Here is a 20,227-nt window from a genome sequence, read left to right as displayed (position 1 = left end):
TATATGTTGCAACATTTTACAAAGACCTATTTAGTTATGGGAATTAATTTATCTTCACATTTGCATATTTATGAAAGTGACTTCTCTTTGGCATGAGGCAATAAGACAAGGAAGGACATTTACATTTTTAAACCATCAATTTCCATATGAACACCTTTCTTGGTATATGTATGTGTGTATGTATTTGTGTATGTATGTGTGTGCACTCATGCGTGTGTTCATGAATTTGTGTGTGTGTGTGTGTGTGTGTGTGTGTGTGTGTGTGTGTGTGTGCGCACGGTTGCATGCAGGTGTGAATGCCCTTGCATGCCTGTGTAGGGCCACCAATCTATATAAGGTGTCTTTCTTCATCACTCTCAATCTTGTCATTTGAACAAGGTCTTTCACTGAACCTGCAGTTCAGTGGCTGACTAGACTGCTGGTCAAAAAGCCACTTCAATTATAATTACATATTACACCACTAGAAATGGTTCTTTTAAGATTTTGACAACACAAATATTAAACTATACAGGACATTCATTGTAGACAGATGGACAGATGGATATGCGGCACCAGCTCAGTTATCTGGCAATCTGTCTTACAGAATTTAAGACATCAATTCTTCATTCCACTCCCTTTAGAAAGAAAGAGAGAACAGCAGAAGAACAGACAAAGGAAGAAAGAAAGAAGGAAGGAGGAAGAAGACGGAAATGACAAAAGCCCACCTCTCTCAGCCTAGAGCTCTTGAGGGAAAGTGACACCCTGGAGTCACAGCAGACACAGAACAGACAACTGGGTAAAGTAGAGTGTGACAATGTCACACAAAGGAACACTTTCTCTCACAATGGCCACAGGAAACACCAGCCATTCAGCAAAACCAAAAGTCTTGGGAGAAATGCAATTTTTGTCACAAAAGAAAAATAAAAACTAAAAAAAGAGACTAGAGATGTGACAGTGGCAGCAAAGGGCTGGAAGTCAGAATAGAGAACAAGTCCTTGGCAAAGCTTCAGGACAGATAGGAAGTTTGTGGCACAGTTCTGACATCCAAGTACTTGGTAAATCACGGTCCTCATTAGAGGGACAAGGGAGACTCAGGCAGATGCTTAAAGGGGCAGATGGGATGCAGGGAATCTAACAGCATCAAAGCCAGGACATGAGGAAATGGGCAGTGGTGTTCTGTTAACACTAGAGAGGGGGGAGGAGACAGGATGGGATGACAGGACACAGACAGACAGCTCCCATGTCCTAACCTCACAGTGAGTGAGTAATGGCCTAGCCATGTGCTACCCAGCTCCATTTCCCACACCTCTTATCTCTCTGTGTACATCTATTTTCACAGAATGCATAGTTTAAGGAGGTTAGGAGCACATGATATATTAAGGATTTAATTAGAAGAGATGGAACATTTATGGGGAGGAAGGTCTGGAACCCATGGATCTGAAGAAGGCAGGCAGACTCACAAATTCTGGTGCCTCTGGCCAGGAGTATTACTGTGAATTTGATGCTGAGGAGACAGCATCCTACATACAACAATGGAAGTAGTTTTGAACAGACTACAGATTTCTTAAAATAAGCAGACAAAAAACAGGAAATAAACAGGCTTCTGTGCTAGCTATTTTTTTTGTCAATTTGACAGAAGCTAGAGTAATTTTGGAAGAGGAAACCTCAAATGAGAAAATCTCCCCACCAGATTGGTCTGTGGACCAATCTATGGTGCATTTTCTTGATAGATGATTGATGTGGGAAGGCCCAGCTCACCACAGGCGGGGCCACTCTTGTGCAGTTGCTCCTGGGCTGCATAGCAAAGCAGGCTGAACAAGCCATGAGAGCAAGCCTGTACACATCACCCACCCATGGCCACTACCTCAACTTCTGCCTCCAGGATCCTGTCCTGACATCCCTCAGTGATGTGGAAATGTGAGCAAAATAAACAATTTCCTTCCCAAGTTGCAAATGGCAACTTTCATCTTAATAACTATTTTCCTGAGTGATCTACTTGGTTTATCTCACCAATGTAAAATTTATTCTTCTTAATTTCTAAGCAGCTAAACATCTCCTAAAAACATAATAGATGTTTTGGCTATTGAAGAAAGTTGTAGGAAAATAAAAATTTTGGGGTGGTGGTGCTGAGACAGGGTGTCTCTGTGTTGCTCAGACTGGCCTCAAACTTACTATGTCATCCAGGTTGGTCTCAAAGTAGCCTCGTAGAATGCTGGGATTATAGGTATGCACTACCAATTTTGGTAAGAGCTTAATTTCACTCTCTCTTTTTATCTTTTTTAGCAACTGCCAGTAGTATATAAAACAATTAAAAGTATATGGATTGTGACTGTCTCACATCACACTGGCAGGGAGTATTTCATTTGGTAGAAGGTATAATTTCAAATACTTATTATCAAGTTATGGTGATATTTGAATTTATAAGCATAATAAACTGTCAAAGGGTAGGTCTGAGGTTTGTTTGCCTGGATAAAAACACCAAAGAAAATCTTAGAAATAAAAAATGTTCAGGTTATGATAAGAATAAATCATAAAACTTAAGTGCACTGCCAAGCTTTCTGTGACTCCATAATGGAAAGAGTCTGTAGCAGGTGCCTCACTTTACCATCACCACTGTCCACAGGAGGCACATGAGAGCAGGGCCACATGAGTACACTATAACGCAGAAAAGTTAAGCACTGCAACAAGAGCAGAGTGAGTTCTGGATCTGCTGACTTCAAAGCCTGCCCCTGCATGCCAAGCAGTTTGGCAGCAACAGCAACAGGTAAGTATGTTCATATTTGGATTAACCATTATTTCTTAGTATGATAAACAAAAGGAAGGTACTGTGCTTGAGGCAATACATTAAATACACTCATTCACTTGCTGTTCCAATTTAATGCTTTTCCTTGCTTGCTTACCAGTGGTCCAGGAAGTATAACCTATAAAGTCAGTTGAGACATGTAAACTAGAGCTGTTCCCATTTTCTTAGAGAGCAGGCAATGGTTTCAGTTTAAGTGCATTTTATCAGCCTAATTGATGTATTATTTTGACAAAATTGTAGCTCAATTTCAAGCTGTTACTTATCAGTTTCTCCTAAGAACAAGTCAATACTTTGGTCAGATACCTGAAACCACAAAACTACAAAACCCTTTACCTTTAGAGGACGACACACACCCTCAGTGATATGTCCAACAACTTCTTGAATATTTTCTTCAACACCTAAAATTAAGTACAACATAATTATTTTCCCAAGTTATATCTGACTTCTGTAAGTTTTTAGAACTATTAATCAAAAATACCTAAAATACCTATGATTAATGGTATGAATGGCACCTAAACAGCAACATTTTGCTAATGTAAGTTTTGACATGTTTCTAATAACTAGTACGAGTCTACAAAATGCTGATAATTTGAATGAATGATGATTAACAAAATGAACCCTGTTGTAGACTATTTTTTTAAAAAGGGTGTTTTTTTTAATAGAGTATTATTTTAAGATGTATTACATTTGTTTATGCCACAGAACATTTGTTTAATGATGCATAGATGTGTTGCTTTCTTTTTTATGTTGCATTTGTTTAACTCTGTGAAGCTGTCTTACTGTGCCTATCTAAAATACCTGACTGGTCTAATAAAGAGTTGAATGGCCAAAAGCAAGGCAAGAGAAAGGATAGGCGGGGCTGGCAGGCAGAGAGAATAGACGGAGATTGAGAAAAGGAGAGAGGACTCCAGGGGCCAGCCACCTAGCGACACAGCATGCCACAGAGTAAGAAGGAAAGATAGTAAGACTAGAGAAAGATAAAAGCCCAGAGACAAAAGGTAGATGGGATAATGTAAGAAAACTGGCTAGAAACAAGCCAAGCTAAGGCTGGGCATTCATAAGAAAGAATAAGATTCCACATGATTTATTTGTGAGCTGGGTGGCGGGCCTCCAAAGAGTCAAGAGTTTAAAAACAAAAAAATTAAAAACAAAAAACAAAAAACAAAAACAAAACAAACAAAAAACCTACAGAACCGTTTGTGAAAAACCTGAGAGGGATACAAAGCAAGCCCCACACGAGCTCTGTGAGCTGGAAGAGGTAGGGGAAGGTACAACAGGATTGTTCTGCAAATGCCTCACTTGAGGCACAATGTAGCTAACATACAATGAGAGTAGAAGGCTGAAAACTGACCATGCCACCCCAGGAAAAACCGACATTGCTGTGTGCTGATTATTATTGAGCATTATACATTTATAAGGTGAGGTAGACAGGCAACCACTTTCATTTTCAGGGTGAGGCTCAGAATTTAACCTAACAATAACTTATCTTCAAACTTCTAAACACTGCCTCTCACATAAACTGTTCTAAAGGCACCTTCAAAAACACACATCCCTTCTTCCCATTCCCTCTTTGAGGAGAGGGTAGGGCCTCACCATGTAGCCCTGGCCGGCCTAGAGCTCACTATGTATAGATCAGGCTAGCCTCAAATTCACAGAGATCTATCTGCAAGCCTCTCCTTTCTGAGGGTTGCAATTAAGGGTGTGTACCACGATGCTTAGTCGGGAAATGCATTCTTTTAAAACTGGGTAATATAAGGATAGTAACAAGAGAAGAAAAAAGTACAGATTGTGTTTATGCCCATAATTCTAGCATTGAGAAGGCTGAGGCAGGAATGACAGCCTAAGGCCAGTCTGGGGTACACAGTAAGACCATGTAAGATCATGTCTCACACAAACAAAAAATGCAAACTTCGTACCAATTGAGATATATGCTTTAGGCTGGGTGGTGGCACACCCAGGACTCGGGAGGTAGAGGTAGATGGATCTCTGTGAGTTCAAGACCAGCCTGGTCTACAAGAGCTAGTTCCAGGACAACCTCCAAAGCCACAGAGAAACCCTGTCTCAAAAAACAAACAAACAAAACAACAACAACAAGAAAAGATATATGCTTCGCCAAATCTCAATACTGAAGAGCTGAGTCTGTGACATAAGTGCCACCACAAACTTGTATGTGGCTTCTCCCACAAACCACCTGATAAGCCACAGTGATGTATGGCCACTCTACACCACCCAGTCAGATGATACCAAGAACAGTATTCCTCTCTACTTCCTATCAAAATCAGAACACCCTCAACTTACACACTAAACCCCCCAGGCTCTAATATAAGTCTCGTGTAATGCTTGATCTCAACTTGACTAGATTTTAGAATCACTCAAGACACAAATATCTGGGTATATATGTGAGGGAATTTTTAGAGTAGTTTAATTGAGGACTGGGCCCACACTTATTCAAATGGGAAAAAGAACAAGACTGCCCATGGCATAGCAGCAGCATCTCTCTCTCTGCTTCCTGACTGTGGACCACTATGATGGAGCATCATCTCTCTCTCTGCTTCTGACTGTGGACCACTATGACCAACCACCTTTCCACTCCTGCTCCCACGCCTTCCCTGCTCCAGTGGAATTCTTTCCTTCCATGGGTTGCTTTTGTCATGGAATTTTATCACAACAACCAAAAAAGTAGCTAACATACCTCCTTAAGAAAGTTACAACTAAGAAAATTAGAAATTTTATAAGCATCAGCAACTCTAAAATATAGTCATTGTTCTCCCGTAAAACCCAAACAAACGCCGGGCAGTAGTGGCACATGCTTTTAATCCCAGCACTCGGGAGGCAGAGGCAGGCAGATCTCTGTGAGTTCAAGACCAGCCTGGTCTACAAGAGCTAGTTCCAGGACAGCCTCCAAAGCCACAGAGAAACCCTGTCTCGAAAAACCAAAAAAAAAAAAAAAAAAAAAACCCTAAGTACCCATGGTAATTATCAAAAAAAGAAAACAAAACAAAGAGCTTTAGAAGAGTCCTCTGAAAAATCAAGAGTCTGGGTAGCAGATATAAACCATTACAGCAGCTTAATGACATAAACTACACTCAGCCTGTTCACTGCATTGTCACCTCTTAAGTGTGATGCTGAGAGTCTGAGCTAATGTATGCCAGGCATTCCATCTATGCCTTAACAGAAAGCAGCCATGTAGCAGAGGATAAGCAGACCCTAAGCAACAGACAACAACACAGAAGTCTATGTGTTAAGTAGAAGTGGAGTGTGTGTGTGTGTGTGTGTGTTTGTGTGTGTGTGTGTGTAAAGACAGCAGAATACTTATGTGTCATCTAAGTGTGACGTGTTTATCTCAGAGAAGAGAGCAATGGAAACAAAGAAGCCACGTGCACTTTTTCTATTAAGCATTAGCAATAACTGTCAGTACACTCACCCTGTGCAGTTACATGCTTTAAGAGAGCTTCCAGATGTTCCTTCTCAGAGGCAGTAGCTTGATGGAGCCATGCCAGCATGTCTCCCACATACCTAAAGAAAACTACCAATTAGTAAAGATGCCTCAGAGAAAAGTATCAAATCCCCTATTAGAGTCAATACTATACCTCAGAGGGTCGTGGGAATGCATTTCAATGGGTCTAGGTGTACCTCCTGGCCCTCCTCTTGTAAGAGCATCAATAAACCCACGAACAACAGTACTTCGCCTGGCGGTTCCAAATTCATCTAAGGTATACCTACAAGAAACACATTATGAGAAGGAACTATGTTTCCTCTAACAGACTCCTCACACTATGTGCCTAAGATCAGCAAGACAGGAGAGCTTCACTAGGTTCATACTCCTCAAGCAGTACTATATTGAGACTAAGAGTTACAAGTCATTTTAGTATGCCAAAAATTCAATCAGGGTACAATTTTACTCCTTCAAAGAAAGAATGCTTGGGACTAGGTAATAGCAGAAGCAGCAGCAATGGAAACAGTTGACTTGGGTTCATGGTAGCTAAAACATGATGCTCCCAAGTTTACAGAAAGCCACATACTAGTTCTCAGAAGCTGGTTAGAATTCTATAGCCACTAAGACTTTTTTCCCCATATTAAAAAATCCTCCTTATGTTACTATAACTTAGCACCAAATACTGACCCCAAATTGCTAATAATTTTTAAAAGCTTATTTTGACTCAAATGAGACATATTACATTTATTAACTGGCTAATCTTTGCACAGTAAATATGTTTTCTCTTATATTAGAAGTCACCCATTCTTGCTGAAAATAGGGAAAATTTTTCCATGGTGGAGGAACTGACAAGAGAAAGAAAAGCTACAAACTAGAGTGCTGCATGATCTGGGATGATTTGTGGGGCTGGCTAGAATGAGCTGCTGTTTCCTAGTATAACTGCCGTTCTTTACTCTCTCCAATTCAAAATTATAATTAAACACACAGCAAGACATTAAAAATGGAAAGTCAGCAGACTCCATACCACCAATTTTGAAATCCTAAACAGTATTCTACAAGGCTAAATATTAAGAATGAATTCAGTAACAAACAAAATTTACCAAAGTTTCCCCAAGACGTCCAGAATTATTTTCTCAGCCTACATTACTTTCTCTATCATGCTGTAGATATAACAAAAAGTCCATGTTCTGTTAAACACAGGGACATTGTTGGATGCTCTTATTAATTTACCATTTCCAACTGAAAGGGAAGTGAGTGAAATGACAGACAGCTGGAGTTTTTAGGAACATAGCCCTCTTCTAAGTACTGTTCACTCTAGTTTTGAGATCTCTGCAGTGCGGCATAGCAGAGGGAGAGTAAACGCAGATACCAGGGAAAACTTTGCTACGCTGCACAAATGTTTACATTACTTTCTACACTTTAAGACAATTGAGAACCAAACAGTTCCTGTTTGTTTTCTTCCTTGTGCTCTTTAATCACACACATTTAACCTAGACAAATCTTTCTGGCAATTTTACCAACTAAAAACTCCTGGATGATCCAATGACTGATATTTATCATAACAACATCCCTAAGCCTTCATCTTTGTAAGCAGAAAAACCCAATCTTCTTTCTCTAGGCCCCATATATAATGAGGTAACATCTGTTTCTAGGACTGGGCCATGATCCCAGAGACAAGTGATTCCACTCAGTCAGTGCTCTAAAGGGAATATGCTTATTGGGCTTAGTGAACACTGGGTGAACCTGGATAATAACACGGAATCTCATTGAATGTTACATCATCCTGCATTATAAATACAATCTAAGAAAACCAACATGAAGCAGTTAGACACGGAACATCCATCTTAGAGACAGATAAAACTTTTTAAAAAGGACTTTCCCTTGCCAAACAGTGGTGGTACACATATTTAATTCCAGCACTTGGGAAGCAGAGGCAGGCGGATCTCTGTGAGTTAGAGACTAGCCTGGTCTATAAGAGCTAGTTCCAGGACAGCCTTCAAAGCCACAGAGAAACCCTGTCTCGAAACTGTCCCCTCCATGAATTTCTCAACAAAGGCCAAAATTTCAAAATGTAGCTTTTATAAGAGTGAATATTCAAAATACATAAATATTCTAAACTTTTTGTCAAAAAGCAAATTAAAAGAATGCTGTAGAATCTCCTTTTTGGAATGCAACATAAATTCAGTAAAAACAAAAAGATGGATGGGTTTTGTACAAGCTCCCACTCCCACTCCCACCCCCACTACCCCCCCACCCCTGGTAACTTATACGCTTCCGGTTTACTAATGGTGGACGAGTCAGCAATTTGTTTTAAAAACTTCCATTTATACTCAGCCTTAAAAGAATTATCTGTATGCTGCTGTTCTGGTTTCATTTCTGTTGCTGGGATAAATACAACCAGCAACTCTAGAGAGAAAGGAGTGTATTTTAGTTCACAGTCTTCACTTCTGGGAAGCCAAAGCAGGACTCCAAGCAGGTCACAGTGCATCCACAGACAAGAGCAAAGATGCACCTTGCAGCATGCTTGCTGCCTCACTGGCTGCTTCAGCCCAGCCTTCTTCCCTCTTACACAGTCACACCCAGTCTATGCAATGGTGCCACCACATCCATGTGGTCTTCTCACTCAATAATAGTCAGGTCAATCCCACCCTACCCAGGCATATCCACAGCCAACCTGAAGCACACAATTCTTCTTGGGGTTCTGTCCAGGTGGTCCCAGTTTGTGTCGAGTTGACAATGAAACTGATAGGTACAGTGGTTTATTAATGTAACACATTAGAATTACAACTACTAAGAAACACGAGATAGGCAACTTTCTTAAGGACTTCATTTGACACTGTCTTGTGCATGTTTACTGGTCACTTGAGAGAGTTACACACTGCTGCAATGAAGTCTGTACACTGCCACCTGCTGGCCAACAGGAAGCACACCACAGTGGACAGACACTAAGAAAGATTACATAAGAAAAAGGCAGATTTGTCTTTCTTAGCCTTCACTACAGACTGCTGACTGGTTGGTCTCCATGGCTGCTTTCCTACTCAACCTCCAAATGCCCCTGAAAGACTTCAGATCCCATTACTACCCTGCTGCTTTGCCCTTCTCAGAGTAAGTCTACTCCTTTGGTCTGACACTTCAAGCTTCCCTCTGCTGTCCTGTTGGCTCTACAGACCCCTGCTTAGACCACCACTTTCTGCCTGCCTCCCCACTGGTTGGAAATATCTAACACTCCCTGATGTGCTAAGCATCAGTTAGGCACCTAACAGAATGAGGCCCTCCACCACCTCGTAAGACAGGCACTGTTACTGTCTGCATTCTACCTAGGAAACTAAAGCTCACAGAGCCTGGGATACCTGACTCAAGAATCCACTTTAAGCTCAGTACTAGGGGTCCATGAAGATGGCTCATTGACAGAGGACCTGCCACACAACCGTGAGGATCTAGGTTCAGGCCTCCATCACCCATGTAAAAACTCAGGCAAGACAATGCACCCCTAAAACATAGTTCTGAGGTAGCAGAAACAAGGGGATCCCACAGCTCACTGGCCATCTCTCATAGCATCAACACTTGCTAACAGCTGGCTTTCATTCTGCTCCAGAGCTTTAAAAATGCACTGGCTTTTGTTTAGAGTAATATTAAGATACAGAATTTAAAAATCAAGTAAAATGCACAGGGTTCCTACCCAAAGCATTAATATGAAGATCTTAGATGGCATACTTATAAGATCAAAGACCTGGACCTTTTTTTTTAAAATGCCCATTGATGGAACCCTGACTGTGAATATTCTTTTTATCTCAGAGTAATTATGTTAGACAATGTCCCAGGGGTGTGTTGCTATAGTAGTTTTAGTGATGCACAATTTTAAGGGAGTTAATGACACTGTAAACTGGCTAAGCCATCATAACTAAGAGACAGTCACACTGCAGGGAGGGACACCTTGGTTTTCCCTTTATTACATGTAGCATTCAAATAACCTGGTGTTCCAACACCATATACAGAGAAGTGAAATATCACTGAGCATCACAGTGGCATGAATCTGGTACTACTATAATCAAGGTAATAATCAAAGACAAAGCAGTAAGTCTTACTTGTATAAGACAGGCCTGTCCTGCAGGGCTTCCATGGCCTGAGTTAACACGGCAGACACATCACAGGACTCCTGTGTCAATGTTCTGCATTCACCTGGAACATAATCAGCATCATAACTTCTGCTACCTGTTCATACTTCCAGCCCTTTTCTTCAGAAGCAATCACTATTTTATTTTACGCCTCAGTTTTAATTATCAAGTGAGTGCAAGTCCCTACTATGTTCAGATAACTGAGGACATACTCAGAAACTCACAGTCTCAGACTCACAACACTGGTTGATTTCCTAGCACACGATGACCAAGGATTGCTGAGGCACCTTATCATGGCTCCACCATTCGTGGGAGCCAAGGTTGCACTGCTGGCCAACACCAGCGTAGGTGTTAAGGAAGCACAAAGAAAACCAAGGCAATGCCTTTGAGGAAATGGGAGTCCAGCCACAAGGCTAAAACAAACATGTGAAAAGTTATTGTATATCAGCGCATGACGGTTAGTCACGGCATCACAGTGGGTGTAGTCTTGAAGACTGAGTCAAGACCTGGATACTGAGAAAGACAATATTCCAGATGGGACCAAACCATATAAACAAGAAGAGATAGAAAAATGAGGAATCTAGACCTTAAACCACCAAAGGAAAGGACAAGGCATCCAGTACAGTGTAGTGCAGGTACAGCCAGCTAACTGGATTAACTCCAGTCCTTGGACCAGTCAGCTGGTTATACCTAACACACTGCACATTTACACTCCACAATTGCTCAACATAACTGTCTTCTCCGATTTAACATGTTATTTTGCAAAATGTTTTAGTCCATCTTGCAGGACTTCCATGGCCTGAGTTAACATTGGAGACACACCACTTGTGTCTAGGCAAAATAACCTCTGAAGTTACCCACACTCAAGTTTCTGGAACCTGTAAATGTTACTGCCTTATGTGGCAAAAGAAACATTAAAGATGATGGAAAATGAAAAGACCTCGACACTGGGGATTTTTCTCAAATTGCCAAAGTAAATTCAAGGTAACTACATAGCTCTAAAATAGAAGAGGATGCCATTAACGAGTCAGAAATAGGAAAAAGGCAGATGAAAAATGGGAGTGAATTGGCCAGACATGTGGGCGTTGAAGATGGAAGACGAGGATGAAGATGGATCATGTGACAAAGCCAGCAGTTGAGAACCCTTAGTGACAGCCAGCAAGCAAGGAAAACTCAAGACTTCATTCTCACAACTGCACGCAACCCAACTAGTCCAACAAATGGACAAGGAAGGAGAGAAACTATGTGGCAGGCCCTTCCAACATTGTAATGTTGACATGGTGAGAATCATGCTTGATTTCTACCTAGACCACCAAAATAATACACTAATCATTCTATTGCAACATTTGCAATAATTTGTCAGTGGCCTAGAAAATTAATTCACCAATTGTAACATTAAGCTACATAAGTAGCAAGAGCTGCCCAATCAAATGCTGCCTTTAAGCAGTAATTTATCAGTGGTCTAGGAAATTAATTCATCATTTCTAACATTAAAGCTACATAAGTAGCCCATTCAAATGCTGCCTCTTCCATTTATTTATTCTAGGGCAGAGCACCATCTTTGCTATCTTCCTTTAGTGAAGATACACTGTCTTCATTTATCCCACTCTTCAGCAATGTTCCTGGTAATAACATAGACACGTATGTGAACATGTAAAGTTTGCTTTGCTTTGTAAAAACAGTATCAACTAGGGACTAGAGATGGCTCAGCAGTGAAGGCACACACTGCTCATGCAGAGGACTTGGTTCAGTTCCCAGCACCCATGTTGGAAGGCTCACAACCACCTGTGACTTCAGCTCCAGGGGATCCAATGCCCTGTTCTGGCCTCAGTGGGCACCTGCACTCACATGCATACTCTCCACACACACATGTACAAGTAAGTACTTTTTAAGAAATCAAATAAAGGCCAAATGAAATTTTAAGAATTAAATACTAGTATGCATGAAAAAAAAATCACTTACTTTGCGCCCATCGGTAAAGTCTTTCATAAGCCGTTTCTTGAAGCAAGGCCATCTGTTCCATAATTTCTAAACTTAAATGAAAATTAAAGAGTTATTATATTTAAAACTTTAGTCAACAGTTAGATCTATGAATCTAATTATTCATGTTTAATTTCATAACAATTTGGCCCTTAATGTTTTATCATTTTATAAAATGTTTTCAATAATTTTTTACAATTAAATAAATGTTAAATTTTAATTCCATCACTCAATTGCAACTCTTCTTTCAAATATAAGGCAAATGAAGACTAAATCCCTATTTTACAGAATATAGTTTCAAAGAGAACCTAGAGCGACTCTGAAAGTTTACAAATACAAGCAACAATGCAATTGGCTTACTAAGCAAGTACTCACCCTGCTGTCTGTTGGTTGGTTCGCAAAAGAACTTTGACATCATTATGAATCTGTTTCACTCGTCCCAGTGCCTTGAAAAAGTCCTTTAAAATTAAAATATCATTAAAAAAAAAAAATCGGTGTTTTCAGGAAAAACTATACTATCCTGAATTAAAAGATCACTAAAAGATGAAACAAAATTCCTCCCAGTCTAATGAAGTCTTATACAGATTTCAACTGCATTTTTATAGAAGGCCTCATAGGTATTTCCTCAAATTTTAAGACCAACATTAATCCAGTGCCTGCTGTGGACCACATGACGACCATTGCCGTTTGACAAAGTTGCAGCATTTCGACTTTGTGGATCACAATTGTCCAGCACCCTTTTACTTTCAGTTTTAATAATTCTCACTATGTGTTGTGCGAGTTCCCTTGTGCCTTTTCCTTTGGGAAATTTTGTGCGGGCTTTGAAGGATGAAAATGTATAAAATGGCAGCCTCTTTAAGCAAAATAATTCTTTGGAAAAAAATCCCAGCCACTGTGGAACCATATAGAGTGATAACTCTGCCTACTCCCATACAAGTTTACACCAAGCTATTAGAAAATTTAGATAAGTAAAATATGCTTGATAAATAAGGTATACTTGACAATCAAGATTTATAAATTTCTAAGGTCTACTCAGGTTCACAGTAATATCTTGTCTAGCTTCATCTTTGCGCGCTTTAAGTTTAGCTATTTGGATGAACAAAATGGAGTGGATGTCTGGTGTGTGAGAAAGTCCTTTTCTCAAAGTCAGGCATTTAGACAAAAGTTCCCATTCTCTCAGGAGCTTGAAGAAAGTGTCTGCTTGCTAAAAAGAGTCACTCTTAACTCTGGCAAGAAGAACTTGTGGCCCTTGCATTAATACATATGACTGGTGCCTACTAACTTGTCTGGGTCAATACTAGCTTCCTCAATCCCAGCTCACAAACCACATCCCAGCTCACACGCCCTTCTCTCATTTAATCCTATGTGCAACTATGGAGTATAAAAAGTGTAACAAACAGTATGATAGTTACCAGTAATAGAAAATTTGTAAAGACTAAGTAAGTTCCTGTCCTCAGCAAGCATACAGACGAATGAAAGGACTGTAAGCCTGAAAATACCATCTAAACAGAGCAAGCCCTGGACACTCAGGAATAGCCCAATCCTGAATCACTGGACTGCCTTATGTCTCTGCTGCATATGCATTTGTGTTCCCTCACCCAGGAGATAAAAATAGAAACTGCTCATTATATAGATAGGACTCAGCTTGAAGAATACACTGGAGCCTTGGGAGTTAGGAGACAGACCTTCTGAACAAACTGAATGCCTTTAAGGAAAAAAAAAAGAAAGAAAATAGCCTTTTGAGAGGTTTATGACTCTTTTATTTAGTTTGCAAAGTGTGGCAAAGAATTAAAAAAACATGAAAAGCAAACTATAACTTAAGAGAGACAAAAAGTTATGAAAGTAAGCAATGGTATCACTATCCCAAAAGAAGGGAATAAAGAAAACATGTATATGTATGGTTTACACTGAAAGAGGTGATATAACAGCCTAAATCCTGCCGAGCGTTGGTGGCGCACGCCTTTAATCCCAGCACTCGGGAGGCAGAGGCAGGCAGATCTCTGTGAGTTCGAGGCCAGCCTGGTCTCCAGAGATGCCAGGATAGGCTCCAAAGCTACACAGAGAAACCCTGTCTCGGAAAACAAAAAAACAAAAAACAAAACAAAACAAAAAAAAAACAGCCTAAATCCTGTATTCCATTTCAGAAATATCTTTTGTAGATCAGGCTGGCCTCAAACTCAAGAGTCCCCCTGCCTTAGTCTCTGATATGCTTGGATTTAAAGGCGGGTGATACCACTCCAGACTAGATAGTTAAGAGAATATTCTTTTACATATAGATCTAAAAATACAGTTTGCACATGAGTAGTTAACAAGTAAAAGTAGTTCATAAAGGACAAATGTGGAAAGAAGGGGTAAAGGAGGTTTTTGGTTTTTCTTTTTTTTTTTCTTTTTTTAGTTAGGTTGTACTCTGACTTCAAAAAACATGTATAACTTCAAAATAAACAAAAACCAAAAACTAATTAAAATATATTCCTTAACTTCAAATTAAGAAATATTTTCACACTAACTTTTTTTAGATGGGAAAAATTAAGGTTTTAAAATCTCATCGTCTCTGTAGCATCTGTAATTGCTGCACTGCAAGTGGCCGGCACACGTACCTCAGTGATGGGGCCTCCTCTTGTGCCTCGGAGAAGACCCATCTCATCAGAAGTCAGCTGGAACTTGGATAAAAAGGCGTCTGCTACTTGTGCTCTGATTTCTAATCTTTGGCTAGAACAACAAGAAAAAATGAAGTATGTTATGTCTTTGTACAACTACAAAGCAAATGACATCCTTGCCATTGTATCTTATCAAACAAAACAAAGCTATGAAAGATTCTCAACATCTCTGAAAGCCTAGTTTGCCCCTCAGACACTGCAGGATCATCAGCAAACACAGAATGAAATCATTCCAAACTCCTCAGGCATGCAGGTGACATAATTAGCTTACACTGCTCTGCCCTGCAGGTGTGCACACAGTAGAAGGTATTGTTCATTATGTAAAGGAAGAAATACATTCACAAATGGCACCTGAATTATTAACTTGCAGCCTCTTACAAAGGCTATTTTCCAAGACAGAAATATGCCCTTAATTTCAAGCAACTTCTCTTAGTCATTAATAAATCCTAAAAGTTTTCACATGAAACACAAACAAAAATTAGTTATTTTTTAATTTGTTAGAAGTTATGTTATTTTTTGTTAGAATTAATTTATGACAAAATGAGAGATCAAGACCTTGTCAGTTAAAAAAGCCATGTCTCTATTTTGGCCTTCCCCACTTGTGATGGCTATTCTTGGTTGTCAACTTGATTACATCTGGAATTACTGGAATAACCCAAATAACTGGTCACACCTGTGAGGAATTTCTTCTTAACTGAATGACTTGAGGTTGTAAGCCTCACTTCTGATCTGATCTTTGAGGTGAGAAAACGAACCTTTAATCCAGACTTTCTGAGGTAGGAAGATCTATCTACCTTTTATCTGACCACACCTGCTGGCAGCCCTTACAAAAGACATGGAAGAGGAAGTTCTCTCTTTAACAGTTTGTTGTCACCTTGCTAGCAAGTACATCCCTTCACTTCGTTAAAGTCTACGTAGTCACGATTCTAGTGTGTACTGGACCAGTTGAGATATCAAGCCTTGTGAAATGAAAAACTTCTGGATTCTTGAATTTCCTTTCATAGGCAGTCATTGTTGGGTTAGCTGAACCACAGACTGTATATCATTCTAATAAACCTTTCCATAGAGAGAGAGATTCATTCTATTAAATTGTTACTCTAGAGAACCCTAATACACCACTCTTTCTGCTTGACAATAAAAACAATATTGTAAACTATACAATCTGGACGTAACATAGGTGGGGTAGCGGCCAATCAGGAAAAGGCATGCTCTAAATTAGGAGGCAGTCTTCAGGAACCAAGGGACTGGAAAATGTTTCTATCTAAAGGCATGCCACCCATGTTCACAGCAGGACATGTCTGCCTTGTGTTACTTGTATCTTTAGGTGGAAGGACTTTAAATTCACCAAGTCAATGCCCCTGGGATGAATAACAATTTTTTGTTTGTTTGTTTGTTTGTTTGTTTTGGTTTTTCGAGACAGGGTTTCTCTGTGGCTTTGGAGGCTGTCCTGGAACTAGCTCTCTCCAAAGCCACAGAGAAACCCTGTCTCAAAAAAACAAAAATCAAAACGAATAACAAATTTTTAAAAGGGAAACAAAATCCAGGTATTTACTTCAAACAATAATGTAACCCCTTAATTAATTCTACATAGAGCTAAAAGGTATATGTCCTACCATCCAAAAGTCATCTAATGTATTTTAACTTTTAGATAAAGCACCAAAACTTGTTACACGGGTTTAAAAGTAATTACAAAGCATCATAAAATTCCTTGAAACAATAGAAATTAACCATTTTACTTGTAACCTTCTTTGGACCTATTTTTAGACTTCTCTTTAGCATCAGTCATCAGGCACAAAGGAGAACTAGTCTCCTTGTGGTTTCATTCATTAAAATGGTGTCCCTGCCATCTTGATTGATCATATGCCCAATCATTTCAACCAATTCCAAATACCAGTGACCTTTACTCCTAAACAGAAATAATCTCTCAAACTAAGAACCAGGCATAATGTTCCAATGACTGTTTTCATGCTAAATAAATATTAAATAAAGCTTAGGAGCATAGATCCTCCCTGAACCTTGAATCACATTCTACATTATTTTAGTTTTGACAGCATTATTTACAACTTTCCACTTAATCTACATTAATAAGGAGGTGACTGTATAAAACATACCTTTCTGCTTGAAGCTTAGTGGTTTTTATTATTAGATCTTGAGTCTGTTCTTTTGCTGCCTGAAATTATAAATATACCGAACATCAGCATATTCCAGTTTCATAAACTAGTATCACCACTTTCTGGAGTTCAGACAAATGGCAAACATCTCAAAAGGCCAACATAATTGGCATGGATGTTTCAAGGCTCATGAGCTGCCTTTATAAGAGGCACTCCCTCAGAGTTTTCAACACACGCACGATGCTGAAACACACAAGAAGACAGCATCTGGGTGCTTTCCAGTGAAGCAGAAGTACTGGGAGAGCAACCTGAGGGCGAGAACATGGCTTCCATTGTGGACCAGTGAGTTTCACACCGTGAGACTTCTAAATGGGGCTATAAACTGAATCACTGGTCTACAGTGGGTACAAAGCTCAACAGCACAGGTTATGGGAATGAAGTCTCAGCTGGAAAACACAGGCACTGCAGATAGACCTGTCTGCTTCTGCCCAGCTTTCATACCAAGCAAGGCTTCTTCCTCCAGCCCAAAGATCAGAAGTGAAACTTGGTAAGTAGCAACATTACCCAAAAACTAGTCAGTCATTTATGAATCAGATTCCAAAAAATCAGAAGTGTGCCCAACAAGAGTCTCAAAACCCCAAATTATAGAATATGACAAAAAATAAGGCAATAAAACTAGTGAGATGATTCAGTAAATAAGGCCAAATCTGGTGACCTGCATTTGATCTCTAGAACCCACATGGTAAATACAGAGATACAACTCACAGAACTTGTTCTCCAACTTACACACGTATACCATGGCATACGCGCACACACACACATACACACACACACACACACACACACACACACACACACACACTAATACATAAATTAATGTGTTAAAAAAATGAAGGCAACAACAATGAAGAGAGACAAATGGCCAAGGATGGGACAGACACAGTGTCCATGCCATGCAAAAAACACTGAGCCAGAATTATTAACAAACTAAGTCACTAGTGAGTAGACACTGTACAGTACCCATAAGAGACAGCAACACACAGAGCAAAGGGAGGGAGTCAGTGGACACTGCACAGTACCAATAAGAGACAGAAACATATAGAACACAAACAAGTCAGTCAAAAGTGGAACTAGATCAAACATCTCAAGGCAATGAGTTATTGTCATGTTAGAACATTACACTGAAAAGCCCAGCTTCTGCAGGTCAGGTGTCTGGAACTGAAGGCCTCTACCACCTTCCTGCAAATTCTATTCTTAGTGGGAATTCTGCCTTTCTGCTTCCTAAAAATCCTGTTGGAGAATGATGCCACCTGAACCTCTAGTGATATTTTTAAGAAAGACTGAAACTGTGGTTCAACACATCACTGACTCTTAGGAATAAAGATGCATGTAGCAGCTCTAGACACTCTTTTACAACAGCGTCTCCAAACACCTATACTGCTTGATATTTTGCCTTAAAGTTTAACTTCTACCCTTCAGAATTCTAACTTAAAGAAATTTTACCTTGTATAGATCCAGCTTAATTTGGACTCACCCTCAGCTAAAGAGAACCTGATGAAAATTTGTATTTTTATTATATGATAAATTCTTATATAGAGAAATTCATAGTTTTGAAGAATTTGTTGTTTTCCACTAAGTGTTTGCTACTTGCTCCTGAGGAACTTGTTCCTGCTGAACTCGGCAACAGCCTAGAGATAATTGCATTGCTTAGACAAAACATAAAGAGTTAACTAATATTAAGAAGTCATCACAAGAAATACCAGGGCATTCATTCATGTGTTTGGGCTCCTTTAAAACTGTAACATTCACATACAAACTTCCTACACGGCATTACATGTCAGATGGCCACACAGTTGAAACTTCCCCTTTACCAGGAGCTACATTATAATCCATCCATGAGTTACCTGTAATCGACTCGTCATGTCCTGACAACAGTTGCTCATTGCTTGGACATCTTCATTAATGCTTTCAAGTTCCTGAAAGGAGAAAAATAGTACCAACTACTGTACACAGCATAAAGAAATTTCTCCTTTTTAGGTCAATCCCAAAGTTCTTGTCACTGTTTTGTCAAAGCATATCAAATGATCTTTGTGATATTCATTATTATGTAAAATAAATGTCTGTATTTACAGAAAAGAAAATTCATATTTCAAGTTGGAAATGATTTAAAAACTATAATACCTACTGTTACAAAGGTGTAAAGAAACTGGTCCATTTATCTTAGAGAGTATAGGAAAACAAAAACATCTTATCAGATGAATATATTTACATACCTTAACATAAGGATAACTTATAGAATAACTTATTTATAGATAATAAATATAATATTAGCTAGACCTAATCACTCCAAATGTATATGTACTCCAAATTTATATTAATATGTAGAATTGTATGTATAGTTTTAGCTGTCAATTTCTAAAGAAGAAAAAAAAATCATAGCACAAAGTAGTAAATGTGCAACAATATACCCAGGACAGTCAAGAATTCTCTAAACAAATGGAAACTGAAACACTTTAGCCAACAATGGAAAGGATGTACAGGGTAACAACTGTGATGAAACTGCTTGTGCTTTCTAAAGATGTCTACACAAAGTTAAAAGTCATAAATTAAAATATACAATGCCTCATCATCATTTCTAAAAAAAAAAACCTTTTATTTTCAAAACATGGGGAGGCAATTCATTACAACATAATGACAGTTACTTCTGAGTGATGCTAGGCAGGCAGTCAACCAACTGAGCTATATACACAGCCCTATTTATATTTCCATTTTAATCTTTACTGAATTACCTAATTCTACTCACTGAACAAACTTAGCAACCATAAAGTATATCAGGTATATGATAAGCTATTCAATTCAGACTTTCAAAAACACCTGAAGTTGAGATACTATGAACCCTCATGTACTTACCGCCCAGCTTCAACAACTAGCAGCTCACGGCCATTCTCACTTCTTCTGTCTACTCACCTTCCCACCCATACTTCCTCTCTCCCTATAAACTGAACTATTCTCAGGCACTTCCAAATGCAATTTTATCTTTACATCATTCTGAGATTAAAAAGTAGACTAGCATTCAGGTTTAACAACTACCTTTTTCTTCTCTCCCTTCCTCTCTCTCTTTCATTTTTGAGACAAGGTCTCACTAT

At 39.2% G+C, this 20,227-nt stretch overlaps 1 protein-coding gene across 2 annotated transcripts in view; it reads right to left on the bottom strand.

The window, feature by feature from the left end:
* Cog6 (component of oligomeric golgi complex 6) overlaps positions 1 to 20,227 on the bottom strand; it is a 43,127-nt gene that overhangs the window by 18,784 nt on the left and 4,116 nt on the right. For both annotated transcript variants that reach the window (XM_027394948.2, XM_027394947.1), the window contains exons 3-11: positions 18,986 to 19,057; positions 17,082 to 17,140; positions 14,911 to 15,022; positions 12,689 to 12,771; positions 12,296 to 12,366; positions 10,304 to 10,397; positions 6,373 to 6,501; positions 6,207 to 6,298; positions 3,116 to 3,180 (exon numbers count right to left, since the gene is read on the bottom strand). In XM_027394948.2, the coding sequence (XP_027250749.1) occupies positions 3,116 to 3,180; positions 6,207 to 6,298; positions 6,373 to 6,501; positions 10,304 to 10,397; positions 12,296 to 12,366; positions 12,689 to 12,771; positions 14,911 to 15,022; positions 17,082 to 17,140; positions 18,986 to 19,057 (777 nt within the window). The remainder of the gene's footprint in view (positions 1 to 3,115; positions 3,181 to 6,206; positions 6,299 to 6,372; positions 6,502 to 10,303; positions 10,398 to 12,295; positions 12,367 to 12,688; positions 12,772 to 14,910; positions 15,023 to 17,081; positions 17,141 to 18,985; positions 19,058 to 20,227) is intronic.

This window comes from Cricetulus griseus (assembly GCF_003668045.3).
Source record: "Cricetulus griseus strain 17A/GY chromosome 1 unlocalized genomic scaffold, alternate assembly CriGri-PICRH-1.0 chr1_0, whole genome shotgun sequence".
NCBI classification, from domain to species: domain Eukaryota; kingdom Metazoa; phylum Chordata; class Mammalia; order Rodentia; family Cricetidae; genus Cricetulus; species Cricetulus griseus.
The sequence above is the reverse complement of the archived record's forward strand: the minus strand, read 5'-3'. Positions and strand labels throughout refer to the sequence as shown.